Here is a 25,517-nt window from a genome sequence, read left to right as displayed (position 1 = left end):
TATAGCCGTTTGATGCTAGCTCTTCTTGGTGGGTCCTGCTGCTTGTAAAATCAGCTGGCAGACTTTGTGTCATAGCTGCTGGCGCTAAATTAAACTTGTTCACTCCGCGGCTCTCATATTGCTGCCGCTGAGACAGAGTGCAGTGCAGCAGTCTGCTCTGAGCAGGCCTGCAGAGAGGACAGCTCCTGGTAGCAGCTCTGCTACACTGAGCCTCCAAGCTGGGCTGCTCCTGCAGCTGGGGTGAGCAAGAGAGAGAGAGAGGAAGGGGCACAGCTGGGTTTTGTTGGCCTGGTGACATCCTGGGTCACATGCCCCACAGTGACCAATAGTTGTTGGAAACTGGGTCTATAGCTGGGTTTCACACCCAGGTGTGAGAAGGTGAAGGATCCTGAGGAGCTGAGTTTGTCTGTGGAACAAAAGAACACGAACAAGATCCACTGTCTTGTCATTATCAGTCTCTGAGCTTCTCCCTGGTTCAATGGTGGACTGTATTCACTATATTTACTGTAGTTATATGTGAAGGGCCAAATTAAACCAGCATGTTATAACACAACTCCAGTCACTTAATATTTTCAGTTTATATCAGTGGACTTTGGTGCAAAAGATGTTTTCATCACGTTTTAAATAATCATGTTTAACTTTTGTGAAACCTAAGTTTGTTTGTACATGTTTATAACAGAAAGATATTTAGGAGCATTTTCATTGACATCTTTGGCCATGTTTGACTCTGTTTTATCTCAGCTGTCTGAAAGTCATTTCTGTGAAGTGAATCCACAGCTGAGCAGCTACTCTGCATTGCGGGTTGTTGATAATAGCATTCAATCGCTCCAAAGGTTCAAGGCATGAGGTACAACATTTACAAATGTCAAACATCACACAGCGTCCAAACTGACGTGGTTTTCTGATTTTATTTTGCTCTCATCAGTCAGGAGTGGAGGACTGATGGCTGGAGCACACCCGTGCAGAACTATGGGCAGAAAAAACATTAGTCCAGCTGACAATAAGTCAGTAACGCAGCACTGGGGCTAAATGGGCTGGATCTGTTAGTAATAAGCGCAGCCAGATATCTGTGGGAGAACTCTTCAACCCTGACCGCCCTCCCAGCAGCACAGAGAAAGGAGCATAAAACAGCACAAATCATGGAAACCCTCCAAACAATGACAGAGGGTCTCTCTGGAGAAAGGCAAGCTGAGCCAGACGGGCTTAAGAGATACAGGGACACACACACAAACACACCGTCAAAGACACTCTCTTAAGCACAGAGAGACATATCTATTCATACACTGAATTATACTGATGCACATAAAAACACTCAGACACTCACTAATGCACATCAAGGATAGATGAACATTGATGCACACTTCAGCTCCCTTCACACTGGCCAAAAACCCACTAACACCCACTAACATCTGGCTTTTGTCTTTAGTGGGGAAGGGTACAATCAGCATTCACTCCCAGGTCAAATGACTGTGCAGTGGTCATGGGTATTTATCGACTCCAGCTTGGCAGTGACAGAAACATTACTCCCTTGTGATGCTAGGATTCACGTCGCCTCTGTTGGTGACACAAAGTCATCCATCTCTGTTCCTGCAGCACTCCAGCATCATTCAGTCAGTCATCATTCCATTAGGCCTTAAATCCTTCAAAGAAGACCTGTAATGGTCATTTCTAGTGTTCATCATTTTGTTCTTGGTCTCGGCTAAAACAGATTTTCATGCTTCATTATTTTTCTTCTTCTACATCTTACAGTGTTCCCTGTTCACCCTCTATGTGAAACAATGCTGTTGTGCTTCGGTTCTGACTTATCAGTTTGAGCCAGACTCCGATCCTGAACCAGAAGATGATGATAGACCTGATCCACCTTCCCAAGCTGGAGCAGAAAACAATCGTACCCACTGTCAGGCAGGAAGGTGGGAGGAGGCAGAAATGTATGTTGACAGTCTGTGACAGACATCACATCACAATATTGATAACTTGGACTTTAATAAAAACCCTCTGATTGTTGATCTGTGGACTCTTCTGGACTGAAGGAATATAAATAACAGAGGAACAGACAGACAGTCAGACTTCACCACCAGAGGTCGGCAGTCAACACCTTCACCATCCTGCTGGTTTATGATGCTGCTGAATCTGAATGAATTAGACTTCAGTGCTCATAGTAACTGAGAAATAAACTCAGAGGTTAAACTGTGATCATTTATCTGAGTTTTATGTGTAGCATGTCAATACTGACAAACCTTTGATCATTTATATCTTTGCTACACTGCTTCTCACTAACGTGATCAGGTCACCGGTGACCTGGGTAAACATCACAGATCCACAATAATAAAGCAGACTGACAGGCTGTGAGCCTGAGGCCCCCGTTCAGCCTCATCAAGTGAGAACTACAGAAATAACCTGTGAAAATAAAGCTCTGACCGTTAGGGTTTCTGAAGAAGTCCTCCTTGAAGAGCTTCAGGTGGGCAGCACCAAGAGACCTATTGACGTCAGGTCCAGGAAGTAAGGTCTGGACCCCCAATGAGGTGTTTCATACAAATGAGAAAATTGGGTTTTGCCCTGAGTTTCTGTCTTTGGTAGGAACTTTGAGCCTTGAGACTCTATAGAACATTGACATGAACAAAAAGCTGTAGAACACATTATAAGAGAGGGAACACTAAGAGAAGAAGAATAGGTCCTCTTTAAATTTCACTGCTGAACTTTATTCTTTTAAATATAAGATTTAAATCTGTATTTCAATCCCACTGAGCATCAACAGATTCTGACAAAAATCCAGTGATGCCACATTAAAGAAGATAAAAACCAAGTATTCTGCCATTTGCCAAGATCAGGAGTAAACTAGCGACCACGTGATGCATGTCTTCATGCTGACGTTCAGTGCTCACGGGTCAGACCACACCCACCTCAGATACATACCTGTAGCCGAGATCAAGTTGATAAAAATCTGTCCACAGGCAGAAAGACAGAAAAACACCTGCCAAAGACCTAGGAGGAATGACTGTAAACAAAGACTATTCTTACCCAGACAGTTGTGTCCGTCGTGGGCCAGCATGAATCCATCGTAGCAGGTGCACCTGTAGTTTCCTGGTATGTTGATGCATTCGTGGACACAGCCCCCGTTGTAGTCGTTCTCACACTCATCCATGTCTGAAACAGAGAGGTTTATATGTCGTTTAGTTTGTTTCAGTTGTTGTTGTTCTGCTGTTGTGTGCACACTGTCAGAGGACTCACACAGGAACATTTTCCCTCTCTGAGGACATTTGTTGACAGAGATTCTTGTGCAGTTCTTGTTCTTTAAGATCATCAATCATTACAAACATAAAACTGCAACTGGTTTGGTCAAAGTTCCTGATTTACTGAGTGTTTCCTTGTCAGTGGTGTTGTAACGTTACACAGTCCTTCCTGTCAATCACTGGACACATAATTTACATATGTGTGTGTTTGTGTGTGAGAATATCTGAAGCTGTGAAGTGTAAAGGTTATGTTTTAAACAGGGATACAGAAGCTATCTTAAATATAATCATGTCTGACTTTGTATTCTGGGATCTCATGGAAATCTAATCAGCCATAGAGGCTGTGTGTGATACAGATCAGTCAGAGCTGATGAATAAAGTGGTGGAGGACAGAGACAAAAAGACAAACAGAGATATGAGACAGTAGATTACTGCATGGATGATGATGATGATAATGATGATGATGATACATTCATTTTGCTCTGATGAATTACTTCAACACCCCTGCTGCAGTACAGTGCATTGATGTAGGAAGGATGGGGTAAGGAGCGGGCAGTTTGTGTGTACGGTGAAAGAGTTGAGAGTGTCAGCTGGTGTTTATTCATCTATGGCCCCCCACCCCCACCCCCCTCAACAACCCCTGTCTCAACACTGAGCCAGTGGAGGCTTTCACAGGAGCCACTTACAAGTGGTTGCCATGCGGAGCCACTTAAATAAACAGTCCTCCCCTCCGTGTGAACAGCAGGAGATCTGCCAGGCAATGAGGAAGACCCCAGCCCACATCCAGCCCCCTCTGGACTGAGGATGTCACAGTGCAGGTATTGGTATCTCCTCTGGACCTGTCTGTGGACCGACTCAGTCTCTTTGTCAGTTTGATGAGTACAAAGTCACAAAGGTCAGCCCACCCTGTTCAACAGCTCAGCCTCACTCTCTCTTCAGTTGGTCCTACAGCAGGGCTGCTGTCTGTCTGTTTAGGGCCTGAAGTTGAGCCGTCAGTCCTAATTCAAAGTTCAGATCGTCCTGACGGGGAGAGAAGAGGAGCTGCTGATTTGAAAAGACAGAGTCAACAGACATGCTAGCAGCTTCTAGCAGCTATACATGTTGACCATCTTAGTTTAGCGTATTAGCATGCTCACATTTGTGAATTAGCATAAAGCATTACAGCTAGTCACAGACCAAAGGAGAGAACTAGAGCCAATAGAGGGCGTGTGTTAACCAACCTGTAACCATTAACTGAAAAGATTCAAATGTACTGCTGCTGGCAGCGGAGAGAGAGGCTCCTGCTGACTGACCTCAGCTTCTCGACTGGTTTTTATCCAGGCATAGCAACATGTGGACAGCTGTGGGGTTGGTCTGGTCAGATGGTGCTGGTGTCGCCACCTGATAGCATGAATCAGTTTTAATTCCTCCTGTTGTTTAAGGGTAAATGGTTTGTTATGATAAACTCTACCATGGACTCTACCAAGAACATTGATTCCAATTCACTCTGTAGGAACCATGAATATCTGAACAACCCATTCAATGAATACCTGTAGAACAAATTTTATGGCATTTAAGACTTAAGATCTTTCACTGTGAACCACAAATGTCCACTTTGTTGAAAGGTTCCAGGATCAACAGAGGACTCTGGTCCCACTGACCTGTTCTGGGGGACACACGTGTCTGAACCAAATGTTATGATGATCCATCCACTAGTTATCAAGATATTTCATTCTGGACCAACCAAGGGGACCGACCAAGTGACAGAGAGACCAAAACCATGTCCGCAGAGCCATGGTTACTAAACCAGAATCACCTTCCCTGACCAGCCCTGTGTCCTTCAAATGTGTATACCACTGATGTACAACAGCAAATAAGTCATGAGAAGAACTGAGCCACCTGAAGAATGTTTTATCAGCATGATTAGTTACAAACTGTTCATACTGAACATACTTTTCCTACAGTACAATATCAACACCAGCATGTCCAACATTGTAATGTTCACTGTCGGCAGGTTACACACTGAAACACACTGACGTGAAGAACAAGATGGCACATGTTTACTTTTTCAGTATTTAGCCAACACTACAACCACGCCCTTACCTTAACCAGAGTATTTTAGTAGCTTCACCCTGACCACACGCAGGACCTGACGCTGTGTGCTGACTGTGTGACCACACCATCCTACCACTTCTGTGGTGCACAGGAACAGTCAAAAGGAACAGAAAAAAACAACTTTGGCCTCCTCAAAAGGCAGTGTGTGACATTCCAACACAGACGAAACTTTAGGTCCTACAAACGGGCAGTGGCTAACTTCCTACGGGTCTGACATACAAGTCCAGACTTTGTTTGTTTGGGTCAAAGTTTCTCAGGAAGCAGATGAAAACTCTCAGTGACTCAGGTTTGATCGATGGGTGGAGCCTGATGTCTCCAAGCAGGAATGAGACGCTGGCACACAGCGATGACAGATGACACACACACACACACACGGCTCTCAGCCTTCTCATCCTGTATGTGGACATAACCCAGACCTGGACACTGAGCATATACACACACATTACCAAGACCAGAATGTGACCGCGCACACAAAAAAAACAACAAACTCACACAAGTACAAATGAATACATTCGCACACTGCATATACACAAACACACACATACAACACACACACACTCAGAGACTGTCTGTCCACACTTCCTTTAGATGATTAACATGATGAATCTGGCTGCAGTCTAATCTCTTTGAAGAGTCCAAAAGGAAGTGGACATAAACATGAAAATATCTCCTCTGAGAGGTCTCACTTTGTTAGAAAACCGTTATGACAAAAGCCAAATCAACGCCACATTCTGCACCATGAAGCACCACAGACATGTTTTCCGGAAGCCAATTATGCAGGCGAGCACGCATCAGTGCATTTTAACTCTGTTTGTCTGATTTCTGACAAAGACGCCCTGAGTCTTTACTTGAAGGGCCACTCCAGCATGATTGGGATTAGATGTCATCCTGTTACATTCAATGCTCTAATACGAAGCGGAACCTGAGCCTTCTTCGAAAGCTGACCAAACAGCTTAAATGAGCAGCATGTGTGTGATAGCAGCCAGAGTTCACTTTACAGGAGGAAAACATAACAGATGACAAGAAAAAAAAAATCATGGTGGGATTGTGCTTTAAAGAGCACGAGCCTTGTGTATATAAACTCCCCACAGCCATCACTGGCTCATCCTAAAAGGCATTTGCAACCAATTAGGGTAAGCTGGGAAGGGCAACTGTTTGGGGAAAGGTTGTTTGGACACTTGGCTGTGCTGCCAGCTCGGATGGCGCAGTTCAGCAAGATGTGGCACCTCCTATGTGCTCTGCTTTTCATCTGTCAGAGATGAAGGGAGAAGGTAAAGACTAGAGGTAAAGGAGCATGTGGCGAGGGGGTGGAGGGGGCACCTCAATGAGGGTGACTGGAAAGCAGCAGGTGATTAATTGGTAGTTGAATGACTTCAAACAGACTGAGCCTACACATACTTTCCTCTCTCTGCTTTGGCCTTCCTCTCACACCAAGCTGGTGTTTTAAAGGTTATTTTTGCCTTTATTTGAGCTGCACAGATACAGACTGAAACAAACACCCCCTGTGAAGTCCTGTCTCTTCTTCTCACTTCTCACTTCTGGGTGGTCAGTGTGACTGAACAACCACAGAAGCAGAGCTGAACGCACTGTGTGGTTTCTTAACGTGTGTTTTGGTCTTTTACTAAACCGTCTACACTCAGCAGCTGTGTGCAGCTGCCGGCTGCAGAGAGTTACACCTGCCTTGGGATGAATTGCCTCACCGACACACACATTTCCAGAGTACCTGAATGGTGAATCAAAACAATGGTCAAAATTAAAGCAGAAAGCACAATGAGCTTTCCTGATGTACAGTAACTTGTAGGTTAGGTGAGTTGGTGTTTAGGTGTACCTACCAGTGCCTAGATTTATCAGACTGTTCAAGTGTAGGGTGTTGCATATGTGTGAATTCCCGCCTCATAGTGAAGTGTCGCGCTAGAAGTTCTAAAAACTTGGCCTCTTCCACTCTGCCCTCCCCTGAACAGGGGAAATCTTGTTCTGTGAAAGTCCCATAAGTCGTCGCTAGTGAGGCATTCAACGTTAAGTTGGCAGAATCGTTGAACACCTCATAGAGTACAGACTTCTCTGTGCACAGCTGCCTAGCTAGTGCTCACCAACAGCCTGCATGTGACGTGTTTCAGAAACATCAGCTTAAGAAAAAAACCTGGGTTACACTCTCCACCTGGGATATCTGAGTCCACCACAGGTAAATTTTTCAGCCTGTGGGAAATGCTGTAAATGAAATCAACAGTTATAATAGGCCCCATATAGTATAAAGGTAGATGTCCGTGTCTTTTTTGATTATAAAGCAGGCCTCATAACTTTCTCCTAGCGAGTTTATCATCTGTTGGCACCTATTTGTTTGGTCACACTCAGTCACTCAGTTAAAGAATTTCCGATTACATTCCTCCCCAGTTCTTGGTGATGTTCCCCAGGGCTCTGTCTGAGGCCACCTTCTATTTCTCATCTACCTTCTCCCCCTTGGACAGATTTGTAGAAGATATGATATACAGTTCCACTGTTATGCTGATGACACCCAGCTCTACTTAACTACCAAGCCAAATTCTGTCCTTCCACCCCCGTCCCTCTCTGAGTGCCTGCTGGAAATTAACTAAACTCTCCTCTCCCTATAACTTTCTCAAACTCAACAGTGATAAAACTGAGGTAAACTTCAGCTGGTTTAGGCTGAGGAGGTTCACATCATTACCACAATCCCTTCCAGAGACCACATCACTCCTGTCCTCCTGATGGTGGACCCACCATCCAACTTTGCAGGATTTAGTTTCTCTGAGTGTTTACCTGAAATCTGCTATATTTTAAATGAATCATTCAGCCAATCAGAAGAGAGGCTCAGATCCTCTCTTCTGATTGGCTTCTGAATATATCTTCTGATGGAGATCAACACTTCAGTTAAAACACTGGTGAAGTTAAACTATGGACTATTAAGGGAATCAACCATGAATCAGACCAATAAGCAGAATCAATTATGGCATTGGTATCAAAAAAATCTTATCACTTCTTATCCCTGCATCACCAGCAGACTTCCACCTCATATTCAAAGATCTCACCATTGTTACCAAAGCTGAAGCCACACATCATGTGATATGGTCTTATCATTGACATCCCTGTTTCTGTCGTCAGATGACTGCAACTACAGCAACAGCAACCGTCCCATTGGTTAGTTAGATAGTGGAAATAACATCATCCCGGTTGTTTGAGTCATGTGTGCCACTGACAGAGCTGCTAGCTTACCTAAAGGAATCTGATTAGTCTGAGGTTCACTGTTAGTGCCCAACAGTATCTGGCAGTCAGCGTGGTTTTGTGCATATGACACAATATTAAAACACAAGCTCATGCATGTTATTCATCTCACTTCAGGGACTCTAACCTCAGCTGAAAATAAAGTGAAAATAAAGGAGAATGAAGTGTTTGATGGTGGTGTATGTTGAGGTGACGGAGAGAGTGGGGAGAGGGTTTGAAGTGTGCATAGGTGTGTGTGACAGAGATTAGAGGGAGGTGGGAGAGGTTAGTGGAGGCAGCAGGAAGGTGCCTCGCAGGGTCCACTTGGCCCCAAACGGTGCCACTTCCTGCCCCTGAGCTGTTGTTGAAATCTGACAGTGGTGCCCCGACAGCTTACACGGCCACGTTTTCTAATTGCTGGTGCTCCACATCTCATCAAGTGAATTAGGCGCCTTTACTGACAGCCCAGCGCCCCCTAACCAGACAGACACACTGAGGGGCAGAGGGGATGAAGGATGCTGCTTTCATTGTATGCAGGTTTCCGTGAGCTTAATTCAATGCGTCAAAGCCCTGTTGAAATACTGTGAACAATGTTTTCATGACAAAGAATGGTGATACAGTAAATCAGAGTTGATATGTAGTGAGGCAGTGTATCAAAGGAGGAAAGGAAACGATTATATGACTTTATGAACTGAAGTGAACTTCCCACATAACTAAACCCTAAATACTGGGCAACTACTGCACTTCTATTAGGAAAGCTTTATGCAAATATTGGTGCCAGTACACACTCTGAAATTAGTACCGCAAAACATGCAAGTTTACAGCTCCACTAAATTATGTTTTCACAATAACATCAAATTACAGGACCAAGTGTGATGTGACAGGGTTCACAGCTCTTCAACCTTTGTTTGTTGGTTCTGGTTTTAAAGCTTGTTTGCTGTTTGGTTCAGTCTCAGCTCTCATATTAACCCTGCTTCCAGGCAGCTGTTTGCATAAAAGGCCTGATAAACCCGACTGCGTGACACCTGACTAGGGCTGGGTACCGAACTTCGACATATTTGTGGCACCGACCATAATGCTTCCATCCTACCAGGCATTGAAAAATTAGGGTTAGGGTTTAGTTTCATTTCTGTGCCAAATTTCAATACCCAAACATTAAATCTCAGCGTCTGTGAGCCAATAAGCATGCAGTATACTTGTGTCATGATCTTAAGTCAGTTGTGATTGGCTGTCTAACATAACATTACAAAAACACGTCATAGAGGCTTGCTCTGAAGGGGGAAAAAATGCCCAGAAACAAACCTGTGAACTGGCCCACGTGTGTGTGTATGTGTTTTTTTCCCACCACGTATTTGTGGCATAGGGTAACAAAATGCCTAGGAATTCAAAAGTGTGGCTCCGTTTTATTGAGCTTGATACCAGTGGAGCGAAATGAAACATATGCGCAAAGGACGTTGCAGCAACACAACAAATTTGATGAAACACTTAACTTTGCACAGCGTCAATTTAAAAGCAGAGAGTTGCTCCCTATTTGACTGTAAGAAGAACAAATCACAGCCTTTCTCCTCTCAGTCAAGTCCGTCTCCTTCATCACCACTGAGGACAGCGCAGTGGCTGTGTTTGTAGCAGGCAAGCTAACATTTAGCAATGTTCAGCTAACTTGTACATTGTTGTTTAGGCTACTGAAATTAGCATGGATGCAGCGCCAATGACAAACTGGGATGTAACGTTATCTGGAATATTGTTTGAATATAGCTCATTCAGCTCATTATATGGCTATATAGCTAGCTAGAAAATCAAAAGGTGAAATGCATTTAGATCGACAGTAACTGACCAACTTTATCAAATATAAGGTCGGTTAGCTTGTGCATGTCCGTTGACTTGTCCCAGCTAAACAACAGTTTCTCTTCACAATTAGCATCTGCCTCTGTAATGTTTTTTTTTTGTTGTTGTTGAAATTAATTTAAAAACACTGGTATAGAAAAAAGTATCGTTCAGGAACCAGTAATGAAGTCAAGGTATCAGTACCGGTAGCGGTATCAAAAAATTTTGAACAATGCCCACCTGTACACCTGACAGCACAAAACAACACACAATGATGGCAACTAGCTAGTGGAGAAGATGGAGCATTTCTCTGAGGAGCGGGTGGAGACCAAAACACAGCTAAAATGAGAATAAATACTGGACTTACATTCTTCAGTTTGCCACAACTCAACTCAAATGAAAGCCAGCTTTGCCCCACGTCTGCTGGATGCCCACGTATATTAGCTTGCTAACACTTTAGCCAACATTACTGTGTAATAATGACATTGTGATGTCATGACAGGAAATTCAGAAAAAAGCACATTATCAATGGCTCCACTTCATTCATGTGTTCCTGATCCTGTGTGTGCATGCCGGCTCACTGTGCGGCTGAGTGGCCTAATGGACTGAAGCTCTCGTTCGTGTCATTAGCTGCACCTTTGCTTTTGATGCAGTACGACTGCCCACTTGTCAAAAACCAATTCATGCAACTTTGAAAGAAAGAAAAACCTTTGTCAGGTTCTGTAGGTGATGGACCTACAGCCTGACAAGCCTGTGGTGAAACATGACCTCCACAGCTCTGCATCATAGACTGTTTAAGAAGGTGTGAGTCAGAGCCAGTAACCGAAAATTCCATTAGTTATCCACAGACAAGAGATTTTCATTTCAGTTTGATAAGAGACAAGACCAGGTCTAAACCTCTGGACCGCCTCAGTCAGTCAGTAAGTCAAAGTCCAGATTACAGGGCCGCTGTTGCAGTCCAGCCAAAAACACCTCAGGAGGTGTAGTATAATATTATAAGCTAAGTTCTCTGTCTATCTGCTAAATGTACTGTGTCTGCATTTATGATTACTTTGATTACTATACTCATCATAAACATGATTGAAGTGTGAAGAATAATGTCACAATATATGTAAACTGTGTGTATCACGGATTATGTGCACATGTGTTGAACTCAAGCAAATATATTATTTTTTAAAAATGCGGTATGAAAAAGTTAGAACATAATGGTGTATTCCAGGATGAGAACATGTTTAAAGAAATGTAATGGAGGAGAATCAGAATATAATGGTGTCCACTGAGCATGGATTTACCTAAAAGAAAACAGATAAGCCTTATGAGCGTAATTATATAAGAGTTATGTTTTAAGAGAATGGTTTTTGATTAATTCAATTCAATTCAATTCAAAGCAATTTTATTTGTATAGCACCATCATAATATACATTATCTCAAGGCACTTTACAGGGTAAGGTCAAGACCTTACTTGGTTACAGAAAAAAACCCAACAGTTCCCACAACGAGCAAGCGCTTGGCGACAGGGGGGAGGAAAAACTCCCTTTTAACAGGAACAAACCTAGACATGGCCTAGGCATAGAGAGCTGTGTGCCCTAGGCACAGGTGGGTGAGGGGGCCAGTGTCAATATGACGGGACAGTTTAGGTAATCATCCAGTCTCTGGGGAGAATAGGGAAATATGATAGGGGGTGTGGGCAATTTTTGGACTATAAAAGAAGAGGTCACGTATTAGATTTTCAGATCAACTTTTGTTGTTCTCGGGCTTTGCTGTCAACTATAAATCTCTGCTGCACTGAATTCTGCCCTCCAGTGATTTTTTTAAGACTTTGAAGATATATTTGAGCAACAGATAAGACTCAGACTTAGAATCTGGTCCATGATTGGGGCGTCCGTCCCACATCAGAGGTTGCACCGAAATAGACCTTGTACTAAAAACACATCAGTTTAGATTTCTTAACACTTAAATTGTTTTTCTTTTCCAATCAAAACCTCAAGAATTAGTAGTTCACATCTGACCAACAGCCACATAAAACGTATCAGCCAAAGAGCAGAAGTCTCTAACTATTTCCACACAGTCGTGTCTCAGAATAACAACCATGCTTATTCACAAGGCTGGATGACAGGGCAAAACCAGAAATGATCTAAATATTTGTATTTTTCTAAACCATAGCATGTCACACTCCATTAGTCGGGCAGAGAGTGTGGCTGTTGAAGACAGAGCCTGGTTATCAAGGCAGGGCCACTCATTTTCAATTTTCCTTCAGTCACATCAGAGACAGACAGGGTGTGTGTATGTGTGTGTTATTATATAAAGGTCTCTGTATGCACACACAACACACACACATCTGAGGTGTGGAGTTAAAGCTGAAGTCAGTACCGAGCTGTAAGTAAATTCCTGTGAGTGACACTTTGAGGCCACGGCAGCAGACGTCATGTGTCAGCGGCTGACAGGAGCGCGGGCTGGAGACGCAGCCGTGAGGTCACTGTGTCTATATATAAAACCTGAGCCTCAATGAATCTGACCTGCTCCACTCAGTCTGAGCATGGAGGAGGCACACAGACACAGGGGAGGGAGGGGATCTGCGTTGGGTTGGGTTAGCATTTGTGTGAGTGTGTGTGAATTTAGGGATGTGCGTGTGTGTGTCACTAGCCAGTAAGGAGAGTGGCTGATGGATGACGGAAGTGCAAACGCCAGGCAGACAATGGCCTAGTAATTGTCTGCCACTTCTCCCTCGCGCCCTCCCACCTGCACCATCTCCCTCACCATCCACTCCTCCCATGAGATGCCCACTCTCTCACTCTCTCTCTCTGTCTCTGTAAAACAGGTCAGGTGTTCATCACTGTGGCGCGGAGTGAGGGAGGGGCTGAGTGGAATCTAGTCTTAATCTTGCAGGGTCTTCTTGTTAATATGCTCCAGTCAAACACACACAGGGTGTGGTCACACCAGCCCTCTGATCCAGAGGATGAATAAAAGATATCAAAGCAATGCTGCAGTTTGCAGTGTGGTGGTGTACAGAGGTCCAGAGTTACTGCTACACCTCTTCTAAATGACCACACTCAGGGGCAGAACCTGCTGTCACAGAAACGGACAAGCTGCAGTAATGGACTCAGGAAGCGAGTGAGTGAGTGAGTGAGTGAGTGAGTGAGTGAGTGAGTGAGTGAGTGAGTGAGTGAGTGAGGAGAAAAAGGAGAAGGACATAATATTACAAAGTCAAAGATTTTTACAGGATCAAATTTGACCAGAAACCAGACATGATAAAGTGCTGCAGTGGTGCCTCAGGAAAAGTGGTGGGTGGTCTGTGTACTGAGACTCTCCTCCAGTAACAAACGAGCCCACAGGTCGTCTGTCAGCAGGTTATTATGACCCATAGTTAGGTTTTGTTGCTAGGCGACATATAGTGGTCATAGTAATGATGACAGGAGCAAAGGGAAAAGTGTGGTGACATAGTTTATAGAGCGACAAAGTCCACGTCAGGAGGAGGTTGGGGTGGATGGATGAATATGACCCAGGAGAGCGGTGTTCGATTCCCATGTGACAGGAGCAGTTTATGTTGTTTCTATTATCCATGACCGTTCGTTGTTATTATTGTAACCATGACAACAAAGATCATCCAATGTTGAGGAAGTACTTATTTTAACCCACATTAGCATCTTTTCCTAAACCTAAGCAAGACATGACTGTTATTATAGTAACCATGGCAACGAAGGCAGGTACATCACTCTCAGTCTGCATTACAGTGAAAGAAAAATTAAAACCCACACTGCAGATATTCATGGTGAGCCTCCTCTACATTAAGTATACATGTAGCTTCAACATCAGTCAAATTTGCTGCCATCATCCCATGTTCAGACTGAGCCGTGTCACTAACGAAGCCTTCGCACTGCGTGGGACAGATTTTACCACTATCCACTGCAGCATCATCCTGCAGCACGTGGGCAGACCAATAAATGCAAGCACCCATCCCAGGTGGAATCAAGTGGACCTGCTCAACCTGAAGTTTCAACATGCTCATTCCTGTGTTCAGCATCAGTGCTGTGATCCTGTTCCTGTGAACGTCTCCTATGAGGAGGTTTCTCCTATCAAACTGTGGAACATGTGATGTCACATCAAGCTTAGTTTTTGGCGTTTTGGTTTGGTTTGTTATCCTCACGTATAGAGAAATGAAAAAGAAGAAACCTATGCTTTAAAACAGTGTTGGTGGTGTTCAGAGGGACATTTTCCTCTTGCCGCTTCATATTTCATTAGTTTCTGGCAGGGAGAAAAAATCTTGAAGTGTAACTGGGACACAAACACACACACAGATATGTTTGTGTGTGACGGAGATGGCAGAAGCGTTGCTATGAAATTGGAGTGAGGAGAAGAGGCTTCTATTCAGAGGAGTGGGCAGCGCCGCTGAACACCGATCAATTAGCCTGTAAGTGAAAAATGTTGAGTAAACACGGGGGGGGGGGGGCTTTAACAGGCCAGTGACAGCTCTGCAGCACCCAGCCAGATCACTCATCCTCATGCACTGTAAAAAAAGAAAAAAAAGTCCCTTAACAGACCAGTTAGCCTCAAAATGATGCTCATGCTCAATCATGCTTCAAATGTTTTTAAGAAGAATCAGGTTTGTTGCCAAGTAGTTTTCACATACGAGGAATTTGCTTTAGAGTTCCGGTGCAAAACAATAAACACAGAAGAAGAAAGCTTAAATAGAATTTCTTTCAATATATGTGAAAAAAAATCAAATATATAAAAACAATAAAGTATGTATAATGTGCAAGTGACAGTGGCCGTGTTGATGAGGCCGACTGCAGTCAGGAAAAAGCTGAGGTTGTCCTTCAGATTGAACTCTAGACATGAGCCAAGATGAAACAGGGCAAAATAAAGAAAATGATAATGAAACATTTTTGAGATTTAAAGACATGAATATTGTTGTTCAGGTGGTTTTCTGCAGCAGGACTGTCATCACTAATTTCCCACAGTTTCTCTGGCCTGAACTCTGAAAACAAAATCTGTTGGATTCACAGTGATTCATCCCATCAAAATCAACAGCCTGTTACAGCTTCTCTACATCTCTCTGTAAACAGGCAGACAACTCAGGCACGGTTCTGCACGCGCACACACACACACACGCACGCACACACATAAATGTGCAGTAAAACAGGACGGGGTGATACACAGTGCTCTTCATTTGACAGCACAGGAATAAGAGTTCACATTTTTCCATAACGAGCCTGCAGTATCGGCTCGTGGAAAAGTCGACAGGGAAGGCAGCACTCATGGAAGCCGGATCAGATGTCAGCAGTGAGCAGCTCAGCTCAGAGAAGCACATTCACTTGAGAAAATGACTCTTCATGGGACACAGTGCAGATGGAAGCACTCAGCCCGGTGCTCAGAGCACCAACACCCGTGTCAGTGTGAGCGGCACTCAGGGTGAGACTCGCCACGGCTGGGATGTGATCCTGCCGAGTTCCTGCTCAACTACTAGCTGAACAATGCGGCCTGCGAGCTGCTAATTTGTAGTGCGGAAATGTAGCAGAGGCTGAGAGCACAGGTCGTCTCCCTTGGTCACCGGGGCTTGAGTCCCAGCCGTTACAAAAGCTCCAGAGCGAGCCAGAGTTTTCTCACACAGGCCACATCCCTCTGGAGCCTCCACATTAATAATGTGATCGTCAGTACGGTCCATGTTCGTGTTGAGAAGGAATAAATAATGGCTCCACATTTGTGCTCATTCCCAGTGTTTATTGGGGTTTTTTTGACCATGTAGCCTTTTTCGATCTTGACAAAAATACATGTGGTTTTTGGCCCGAGTAGCACACTTAGCTATTGATTTGTACGTTTGTATGTTTTTGCTTTTTTTGGCACCTTATTGGTGCTTAGCTCTCATTGCTGTGGTGTTTATGCAAGTTGAGGATTTTCCTGGGAAATATCTGTGAAATGTGATTGTTTTACTTCAGAAACATTAAAGTTTTTAAGAGCTGGACATTAGGTCAATCTCTAATATGTTTAGAGTCCCAATCAAGTGTTTAGACCCCTGGTCCTGGTCCAAGTCTTGTAATACTGAGTACCTGCCAATACAAATGCACCCAGCTGCAAAGTTGTGCACACAATCAGCACGCTTTTAAAAAACTCTTTCCTTCCTCGTTTCCAGAAAGTCCTCCAACCTAAACAACCTTGGAGATGGTTTGTCCCTCCCCTCTGATACCACCTGCAGGACCACTTCCTGAATTAGCGCCCCTCCCAGCAGCAGGAGATATGCCACAGATGACATACAAAAACAGGATGACATGCATCCAGCTCAAGGGCTCACTGAAGTGTTGATGAGTGTGATGTGCTGTGGCTCTCGCAGTCACCAGATCTCAGGGGGACACCTATGGGAGGTTTTGTCTGCAGCGCCATTATCAAAACACCATTCAAGACTAAAACCATGTGAACACATGAAAACAGAAACATTCAGACTCTTTCTTTTGGTCAGAACGACAACAAAGACACACAACTTCACTGATGGTTGGCGGATCACAAACAGCAGCTGATCACTGAACTTTAGCTCAATAACCTGTAAACCTCCACCTCTAAAGTCCTGTTTGGCTCTGACCTTCATCTGTCAGGACCAGAGTCTTCATCAGGCCCCAGACAGGCTCAGACTGTGGTCAGTGAAAATTCAAATAGTCTGGAAAAGTTCACACAATGACCCACAATAAATAAAATGTTTAATATAATATTAAACATTGAGCACAAAGACAATTATTTCAATTTATGAATTGCAAAATTGTTTTTGCTGTGTAAACAGGAAGAACGTATCATGATAATAATGAAGCTCTGTTTTGGTTTGTTAAATTCTGTGTCTCCTCTCTACAGATCCGTGTGTACACACGGCCTAAAGAATGATGAGGTGATCACAGTCTCACAGTCTGAGTTCATAAATACCAATTCATGTGCGGGAAATGACTTGCGCGTGGATTTTGTGTGTATGCATCATTTGTGTATCTGGCCCCAGATGAGGGAATATCTTTGTGAAGAACGGGGCTCATCCTCCAGCAGACTTCAGAGACTCGGAGCAGTGAAGCTGTTCAGGCTCAACACCTCACTTTAGTTTGGTTTTTCCTTTAATGTGTCACCCATTTGTCTATCCGTGGCAAGTCACTGTTGGATAATAAATAACTGACCCTTTTATAACACAAACAACGCAGCAGTTAAGGTTTGGTTAGGTTAAAGGAAAGATCAGTTTGGGTTAACCAGATAATGAACCTATGTTTTGTTGATCCATCCTCCTCCCTACCCCTTCCTACTTTGTGTCTCGACAACGACATCACCTGACTTCCTCCTTTACTCCCATCATAATTCCTATGGCCACTAGAGGGCACTCTCATTTGCTCTAATGACTGATGCTGTCCCACATGGCCATCACCTAACAATAAAACTATAGCTTATAAAAAGCTGCTTGCACCAACAACAGGACAGTCGCTCCACTCCAATGTGCTGATGGCACAACTAAATAAATAAATAAGAAAGACACATCTCAAAAAGTTGAAACATCCTCTGGAAACGTACGGCGTTGACCAAACAAGTGACCTGACCGAGCAGGAAGATCCTGTACAACAGCATTATGCCTCAAACTGGACTTCCCTGATCAAATACATGATATGATTCCTATTTAAATGCAGTGCTACTTGAAGTATGAACGCCTGCTGTTAGACAGCTACACCAAACCCTGCATCGCACAATGATTAGCTGGTTATAATGTTTAAACCAAATCACCAAACAGCAGGCTGCTGATGTCAGTCAGGATTAGCTGACTGTTGGCTGTTAGGCTACTAGCTCCCTACCAGGATGCAATCCTATTAAGGCAGGTGTACAAAAACCTTGTGCTTACCCACAATGGACCCTGACTGGTGACGGTTCAGTTGGATATTGAGGTGTTACGAGGAGGCCCTACGGAGAGTACAGGTAGGTTCACCTCTCTTTTACTTTACTGTCTTCAGATCCACCCGTTGCTGACTCAAGTGACATCACCTGAGGACATTTACCAGACTTCACACAGCTGACTCTGGACACAGTATACTTGTGTGTTCACACATGTAGTAGCACTCCCAACATCTGGAAACACACACAGAGGTGGGAACTTGGTGGAGTCTTTAGGGCTGTGCTCGGAACTGCCTACTAACGTACCACCTACTACACACTCATTGAGTATATACTGTATAGTACCTACTACATTAAGAAACTAGTATGCCATTACCAAGCTGAGTTCACACTGAAGTATACAGCATATCCCAGAATGCATTTTGCAAGGAATTGTGGGACAGCATTTGATCCTTTCCTTTCGTAAAGGAAGGTCCAGTTTTCCTATGCTCAAGGAGATATGATAGGAAGCACTGAAGCTCCTCTCTTTATCATCGAGAGAACTCGACCAGCTCTCATCATGGCTGCGACTGAGATAATTCAGGTCGTTTCATTCAGTTTGAACCTCCTTATGAAAAAGTCTTTTGGACCACAGTCCAGGACTATCACTAGTCACCCATTAAAGATCCCAAGATTATCCTCAATGTGCAAAAAGGCTGCTGGTCTCTCCACTAACAAGTTCCAGTCTTTGTCTACAGGACGCGGTCACACCCACATAAACTATAGCTACAACGGCTGGAACTCAAGCTAGCTTCAGAGACAAAGTCCTGCTGCCACCACCAGAAGGCAGTAGATTACATAATGAATGCAAACAGGAGTCAGATCCTTTGTGGTACAGACAGCTGCTCTGAGATCAGATAGGGAGAAGGGCGACACGACAGCCGAGCGGTTAGGGCATGCACCACATGAGCACAGATGCTATAGCGGGCGAGTCGCCGGTTCAACTCCTGAATGGCCAGGCTCTTTCCTGACACTCTCTACTGTCCTATCAAACAATAAGGCATGAAATGGCCAAAAACATCTGTCTATCTATCTATCTATGACGGTCACCAGGTCTCAAGATCCAAAATAGCACTTATGGAATATGGAGCATGAGGAGCATATGGAGGTCTCTGAATAAATAGGTGCTGATAACATGACAAATTGGGCATAACACTGAGGATAGATTATACATTTCTGAGCCAATCCACACAGTCCATAAGCACTGTGGAGTAACAAGCCTTTGTCAGGCCTTCAGTTGTATCCAGTTTCGCATCCTCCACTGTGTGTTTTACCTCTGACTGCTGAGTGATTCTTTGCTGATGTGGAGTGACGCTGATAACAGAGGAGCACAAGACAACCTGTGGGATGCAGAGAGCGAGCGCAGAGGCTCTGCTGCTTCCAGGTGCTTCCAGGAATAGCAGAGCTGCTAATGGCACTGGCCAGCAAAGTGGCCCGTAATGCCTGTTGATGGAAAACACAGCTGGCCAATTACAGCACCCATATCTAATCAGCGGGGTCAGGGGTCAACTCCTATCCACCATCCATCTTCATTTGGCGTCCCTGTCACAAGCTGTTGCCTCACCACCAGAGGGAGTTTGATCGATCTCAGCAAAGAGTCAGGAGGCAACAGGCGGAGAGTGTGTTGTGAGGCATGTTTGACAGACACGCACACACACACACACACACACACATACAGAACATCCAAATGCTGGTGATGTAATAAAATGCAGTTGACATTCTAGCTCCATCGTAGCAGAGTACAGCTCCCACACACACTCAGATGTACAAAGAAAACACACACACACACACAGATTCAGATGCTGGCCTGGGTGAAGTGATGTAATAAAAAGCTGCTGGCAGGACGCGTCTGCTCAGACAGCAGCTTTACGAGAGGAAGATCATATTCCTGAAAAGCCTGAACCTTCTGTTGTCTGCTCTCTGAGGACAGAGGAACAGTTGTTATTCAGGACGCCTTGTTTGCAGTGTGTAATAAATCACACTCTATATGGAAAACAGAAAAGACAACAGAACTGCATGGTTCATGTATTTGGGGATTTTAGTTTACACCATCAATAATCCTGCACATCTAAAGGGTCAGTTCAAAGAAAAATGACATCACCGTGTGGTCACCGGTGTACACAGATGGTAGTGGGAAAAAACAGAGAGACAGAGAGTGCATGAGAAGTTGTGTTTGTGCTGTAAAGCCACTGTAATGAGTGGAAAATGTTGCAGAGCTGAAGTCATGGTGTCCCATCCAGGCTAACCTCTGTTCCACTAGCTTCTGTTACAGAAAGGGAACATGCTCCTGTGGTTTACTGTTTGACATAGTGGCATCCACTACAGCAGTCACTAGAAGAAGTTAGTGATGTTAGCATTAATTAAAAACAATGTAGAGAATTATCATCTGAATCTATCTATCTATCATCTGTCGATCTTCTAATGTCATTTTTGGCCTACCTGCTCAGCAGCAAACAGCAGGCAGACTCAGTCAGAGAGCGGCTGGTGAACATAGAGGAGCATTTAGCAGCTGGAGGAGACCAAATGCAGAGCTAAAAGAGAGGGAAGCTCGGACTGATGACTCATGAATCATCATGTAGCTCCATAACTTCTGGATCTGGAAATAAGCAGCTGTTGCCAGCTTGTTTTATATTGCCAATTGACTGAAGAAATCAGATAATGTAGGTTTAAACAACTATTATTAATTAGTTAGTTGATCTACAATGAAATTTCACCAGTGCGGCAGTGCAGAGTTCAGCATGTATTATTTCGAACCAGTCCTCCAAACTGAACAACATCAACCCTCTGAAAAGACCCATCGCAGTGTCTCCTGAAGTAGCACCCCTACACCAGCAAGTGTACCGGACCTTGGTTGTCATGGTTACAATGATAAACACGTGGACTGTACCCAGAGCGGTGTACCTGCCTTCGTCACCATGGTTACTATAATAACAGTCATGTCTTGGTTAGGTTTAGGAAAAGATGGTGATTTGGGTTAAAATAAGTGCGTCCTCAACATCAGACGATCGTTGTTGTCATGGTTACAATAATAACAACGAATGGTCATGGATAATAGAAACAACATAAACTGCTCCTGTCACATGGGAATCGAACACCGCTCTCCTGGGTCATATTCATCCATCCACCCCAACCTCCTCCTGACGTGGACTTTGTCGCTCTATAAACTACGTCACCGCACTTTTCCCTTTGCTCCTGTCATCATTACTACGACCACTAGATGTCACCTAGCAACAAAACCTAACTATGGGTCATAATAACCTGCTGCCAGATGACCTATGACCTTGTTTGTTACAGCACAGGCTAATTATTTCACCAGTATTAACTGGACAGTTTGCAGAATATGCCAGTGCTGGTATCCATGCAGCGGCTGCAGCACAGATTCAGGCTACATCAGCTGCCTCAGCCACATTTTCTTTGTTGCTCCTCATCCTTCAATATTTTAATATTTTACAACATAGATAAATAACAAGAAGAAGAAATAGTAAAATAATTACTTTCATTTGGAGACAAAAATAGATTTTAACATCTTCATTCTTGCTGGTGCTGACAGATATCTATCAAAGTGTGGTGTGTAATAAAAAAAAGCTTTTTAAAATAGTTTTAAAAGTGTGCCTCATTGAAATCCCCCTCAAGCTTTACCTCATGCTTCTAATGTCTATAAATAAGAAATCATGACGGTGGTGGTAGCTCTGTAAGGGTGTCATCAGCTCAGACTGCAGTGGGACACATGAATTTTGAATGTTTTGTTTTTTTTTTTTTTTATTATTCTCTTATCCGATGTAAATATACATACATTTACAGTGCTGATGAACTGTATGGAATTCAAACCAACACAGCTCTTATCTTATTTAGTGTGTATGAGTGCATGTGAGTGTGTTTGAGCACAAACAAGGAAAGTGTCCTGGATTAAAGGCATCATGTTTCCTACACATGTGCTCTTTGGTGGGTACAGTGTTATCATAACTGACAGGAAGGATGGCCATGACTACCAAAATAAGACCCAGTTTGTTTTAAATCAAAATGATCCTTTTCATCTCATCCAGATTTTGAAAATGCCAACGCTCTGTAGCATCATTTATAGAAAGGCAGTCTGTCTTGTTGTGTGCAGCAGAGCATACAGTACAGTGTGTGTGTGTGTGTGTGTGTGTTTGTGTGTGTGTGTGTGTGTGTGTGTGTGTGTGTGTGTGTGTGTGTGTGTGAATGAGGCTAAAGAGAGAGTGTATCCGTGCAGTGTGCAGGCTGCAGCTGTGGTGTGCTCTGAGGCTGAAGTGAGTGGAGGTGTGACCGCCCAGCCAGGCACTGCCCCTGTTTCAGCCTGACACCCCTGCTCAGTCAGGATGTCCCAACCAAGGTTTTCTGGTGCATATCCTGATATGAGTCCATGTTGGAGTCCAATCCAAGTATTCCTGTTAAATATGTATCTGACACATTGAATAACAGTGGAAGCCTACTGAATCTCACTGCTGATGAGCTCTCTGAGCCAAACACTGAAGGTCCTGTTGATGTTTAAAAGCTTAAATTATAGATATGTATGAAACTGGGAACTGGTCTTGTCAGGGTTTGGGTTATGTGATTAAAACACTTGATTGAGCTTCAGAAAACCATAGACCATAGTTCATGAGTAAAAATCCAACATTAACTACAATACTCCAGCATCAAACATCCACCACATCAACCACAGCCTTATTTTCTGCCTCACTGAATAAAAGATGGTCATGGTCACTGGAAGCAAAATGGTATTACCCAATGAACCCTTGAATCATGCTTCACTTTGCACCTGTATCACCTAGTTGTTCAAGAGGTTGATGAAGATCTCGGGATCCTTCAATCAAACTATGCTGACAATATGCTGTCCCGCCTTGTCTTATGGGCAGTATGTTTAAACCACACCTGAAGGTGAGGTGAAAAACCTGCTGGCACAGCCTCTTCCTGGCTGCATCCAGCTGCTCGCCAGTCCTCCAACAACTGTCTAGTTGTCTTCGTAGCCTTGAGGTGTTGAGTTGTATGAATAGCAATAAAGGAGTCAGTACGCTCCCAACAAAGGTTGCCGGATTGTAGAATATGGATCTGCACTTACACATGAACGTAGTGATTCAATGGATATACTGCAGATGTGGTTTCAAGCATGATGATGAGGAAAAAGCCTGAAAGAGAGCAGGGTGCTGGGGGAAGAGAGGAGAGGAGAGGAGAGGAGAGGAGAGGAGAGGAGAGGAGAGGAGAGGAGAGGAGGCAGGGTTTTAACGTAGGAAGGTCACTCACCCTCACACTGCTTGCCGTCTCCCTTGTAGCCCGGTTTGCAGATGCAGTTGTAGGACTTGGGTGTGTTCTGGCAGAGGGCATCGATGTGGCAGTCGTCTGAACCCTCAGCGCACTCGTCTGCATCTGCACAGACATTGAACATCAACATCACTGAGGGTTCAGAAAGCCCTGATGTTGGGTCTGACACCTCACACAGCGAGCTCTTCCTCCACAGCACTGAGCAGGGATCTGTCCACAGACAGCTGGGCTCACCCATGCATTAAGATGAGATCTGTATGTGGGTATATGCTATCTGTGACCAGTACGCTCTGCATGGGTCATGTGACAGAGACAACTATTGGTCTTGCTAAGTAGGCTAACCCCACCATGGTTACTTCAAACAATGGCGACTGAAACCGAGCAGATCATGTTGGACGGTGTGTACAACGGTTGAACTGACAGAGGCAGAGGGAGAGTGACCTTTCTGTGCTTGTCTGGCCACTGAGAAACAGGGTCACCACATGCTACTAAGTGGACCAATCACAGCTGTTGCGGTCTGCGTCGACGCGTCGTGGTTATATCGTTAGGGAGGTGCACTGTACACACGACATCAATTCAGCACAGAAGTAATAGGCTTAACGCTGCTTATTGTAATAAGATAACCATAGCCGACAAAGATTTCTAGCATGAGCATTAGGTTTTCTACCCCCACCCCCCCACCATGAGTAATGTAACCCTCCCCATAGAGATTCCTCCAAAGTGTCTTGAGGCAGTGCTGCTGTTCCTCCTAAGGCTCTGGAAAACTATTCTTACTGAATGTGGAGTGATTGACCTGGTCATGACTCATACACACACTGAACTGGTGACTATGGGTCAGACATTTTTAACAGGTCACCGGCCCAGAAGCAAACCAGTGTGTAAAGTTGCCTAATGCAAATGAATTTGGTTTCCCAGATCAATCACTCCCAGGACACCCCTTCCCAAAGTGTCAGACAGCGTCACGAGCCCTTTGTATGACAGAGAGAGAGACCTAAGGTCAAGGTCCAGCCTCAGACACACATGCAGAGAATAGAGAGTTTAACAGCTCCCCAATTGATCAAGTTATTGATAGAAGAGTTGGTCACATCTGGGCCTGAATCCCAGGGCAGAGGGCCAACTCATTACACAGTGTACACACACACACACAGAGGGAGGGGGGATCCAGAGACAGAGTGAGGTGTTCTGGTTCCTCCTGTCACTCAGCAGACCTGGGCTGCTCTGATCCCCCTGTTCTTCCTTTACAGAAAAACAGGCTGTACGGTACGTAAATCAGCCCATGGTTCAGGCTCCACTGCTCTCTGTCGGGCCCTCGGCCATGTGCAGACACATAAAGGCAATGAATAAACAATATAACCAAATTTACAAAAAAGTGTGAGTGAAAGCAGCATCAGCTTCAGGTCTGTCATGATGTCTGAAATGTTCACTGTTACGTCCCCTCTCTGCTGCGTGAACCTGAGCTCTCCTGGTTTTGACAAAGCCCTGGTGGTGGTGGCTCACTGTCTCAATATTGACTCTTCACCCATTCACAGTGGTGGAGGCTGAACAATGTGCTGCTGCTGCCTGGTCGATATTGGGCCCATGCTGCCTGCCTGTTCCTCCTGGGACTTTGACGGCCCCACCACCACCCCCTCCTCAACCCACTTCTACACACACACACACACACACGCACTACCCTCTTCCTCTCCAGTTCCAGACAGGCCACCGAGCCGGGAGACAAGATGCTCTCCAGCGGCTCCGCTCCTGACACCAGCCCGGGTAGACGAGCCCCGGGCAGTCAGCCCTCTCTCCCCAGATCAAAGCGTCAGTGTTTAACCCAGAGATCAAGCTGCGGTTTCCCATTGAAATTGACGTTTGCGCGCAGGAAACAGAAGTTCCAGTGAAGTCTGGGCAGCTGGTAAACCGACTGGAAATTCATTTGCACATCACAAATGCCTTTCAGGGAAAAAACTGTGACATAAACCAGACTTTCTACCAAGACTTTGGGATTTAATTCATCAA

At 44.5% G+C, this 25,517-nt stretch overlaps 1 protein-coding gene across 5 annotated transcripts in view; it reads right to left on the bottom strand.

Moving 5' to 3' along the window:
- The window catches only part of scube1 (signal peptide, CUB domain, EGF-like 1), a 117,394-nt gene that overhangs the window by 89,834 nt on the left and 2,043 nt on the right, over positions 1-25,517 (bottom strand). For all 5 annotated transcript variants that reach the window (XM_071502873.1, XM_071502870.1, XM_071502869.1 and 2 more), the window contains exons 2-3: positions 23,502-23,624; positions 3,019-3,144 (exon numbers count right to left, since the gene is read on the bottom strand). In XM_071502873.1, the coding sequence (XP_071358974.1) occupies positions 3,019-3,142 (124 nt within the window). In that variant the 5' untranslated portion in view covers positions 3,143-3,144; positions 23,502-23,624. The remainder of the gene's footprint in view (positions 1-3,018; positions 3,145-23,501; positions 23,625-25,517) is intronic.

Source organism: Trachinotus anak, unplaced genomic scaffold (genome assembly GCF_046630095.1).
Source record: "Trachinotus anak isolate AG129_WGS33_773 ecotype Australia unplaced genomic scaffold, CSIRO_AGI_Tana_v1 ptg000018l, whole genome shotgun sequence".
NCBI classification, from domain to species: domain Eukaryota; kingdom Metazoa; phylum Chordata; class Actinopteri; order Carangiformes; family Carangidae; genus Trachinotus; species Trachinotus anak.
The sequence above is the reverse complement of the archived record's forward strand: the minus strand, read 5'-3'. Positions and strand labels throughout refer to the sequence as shown.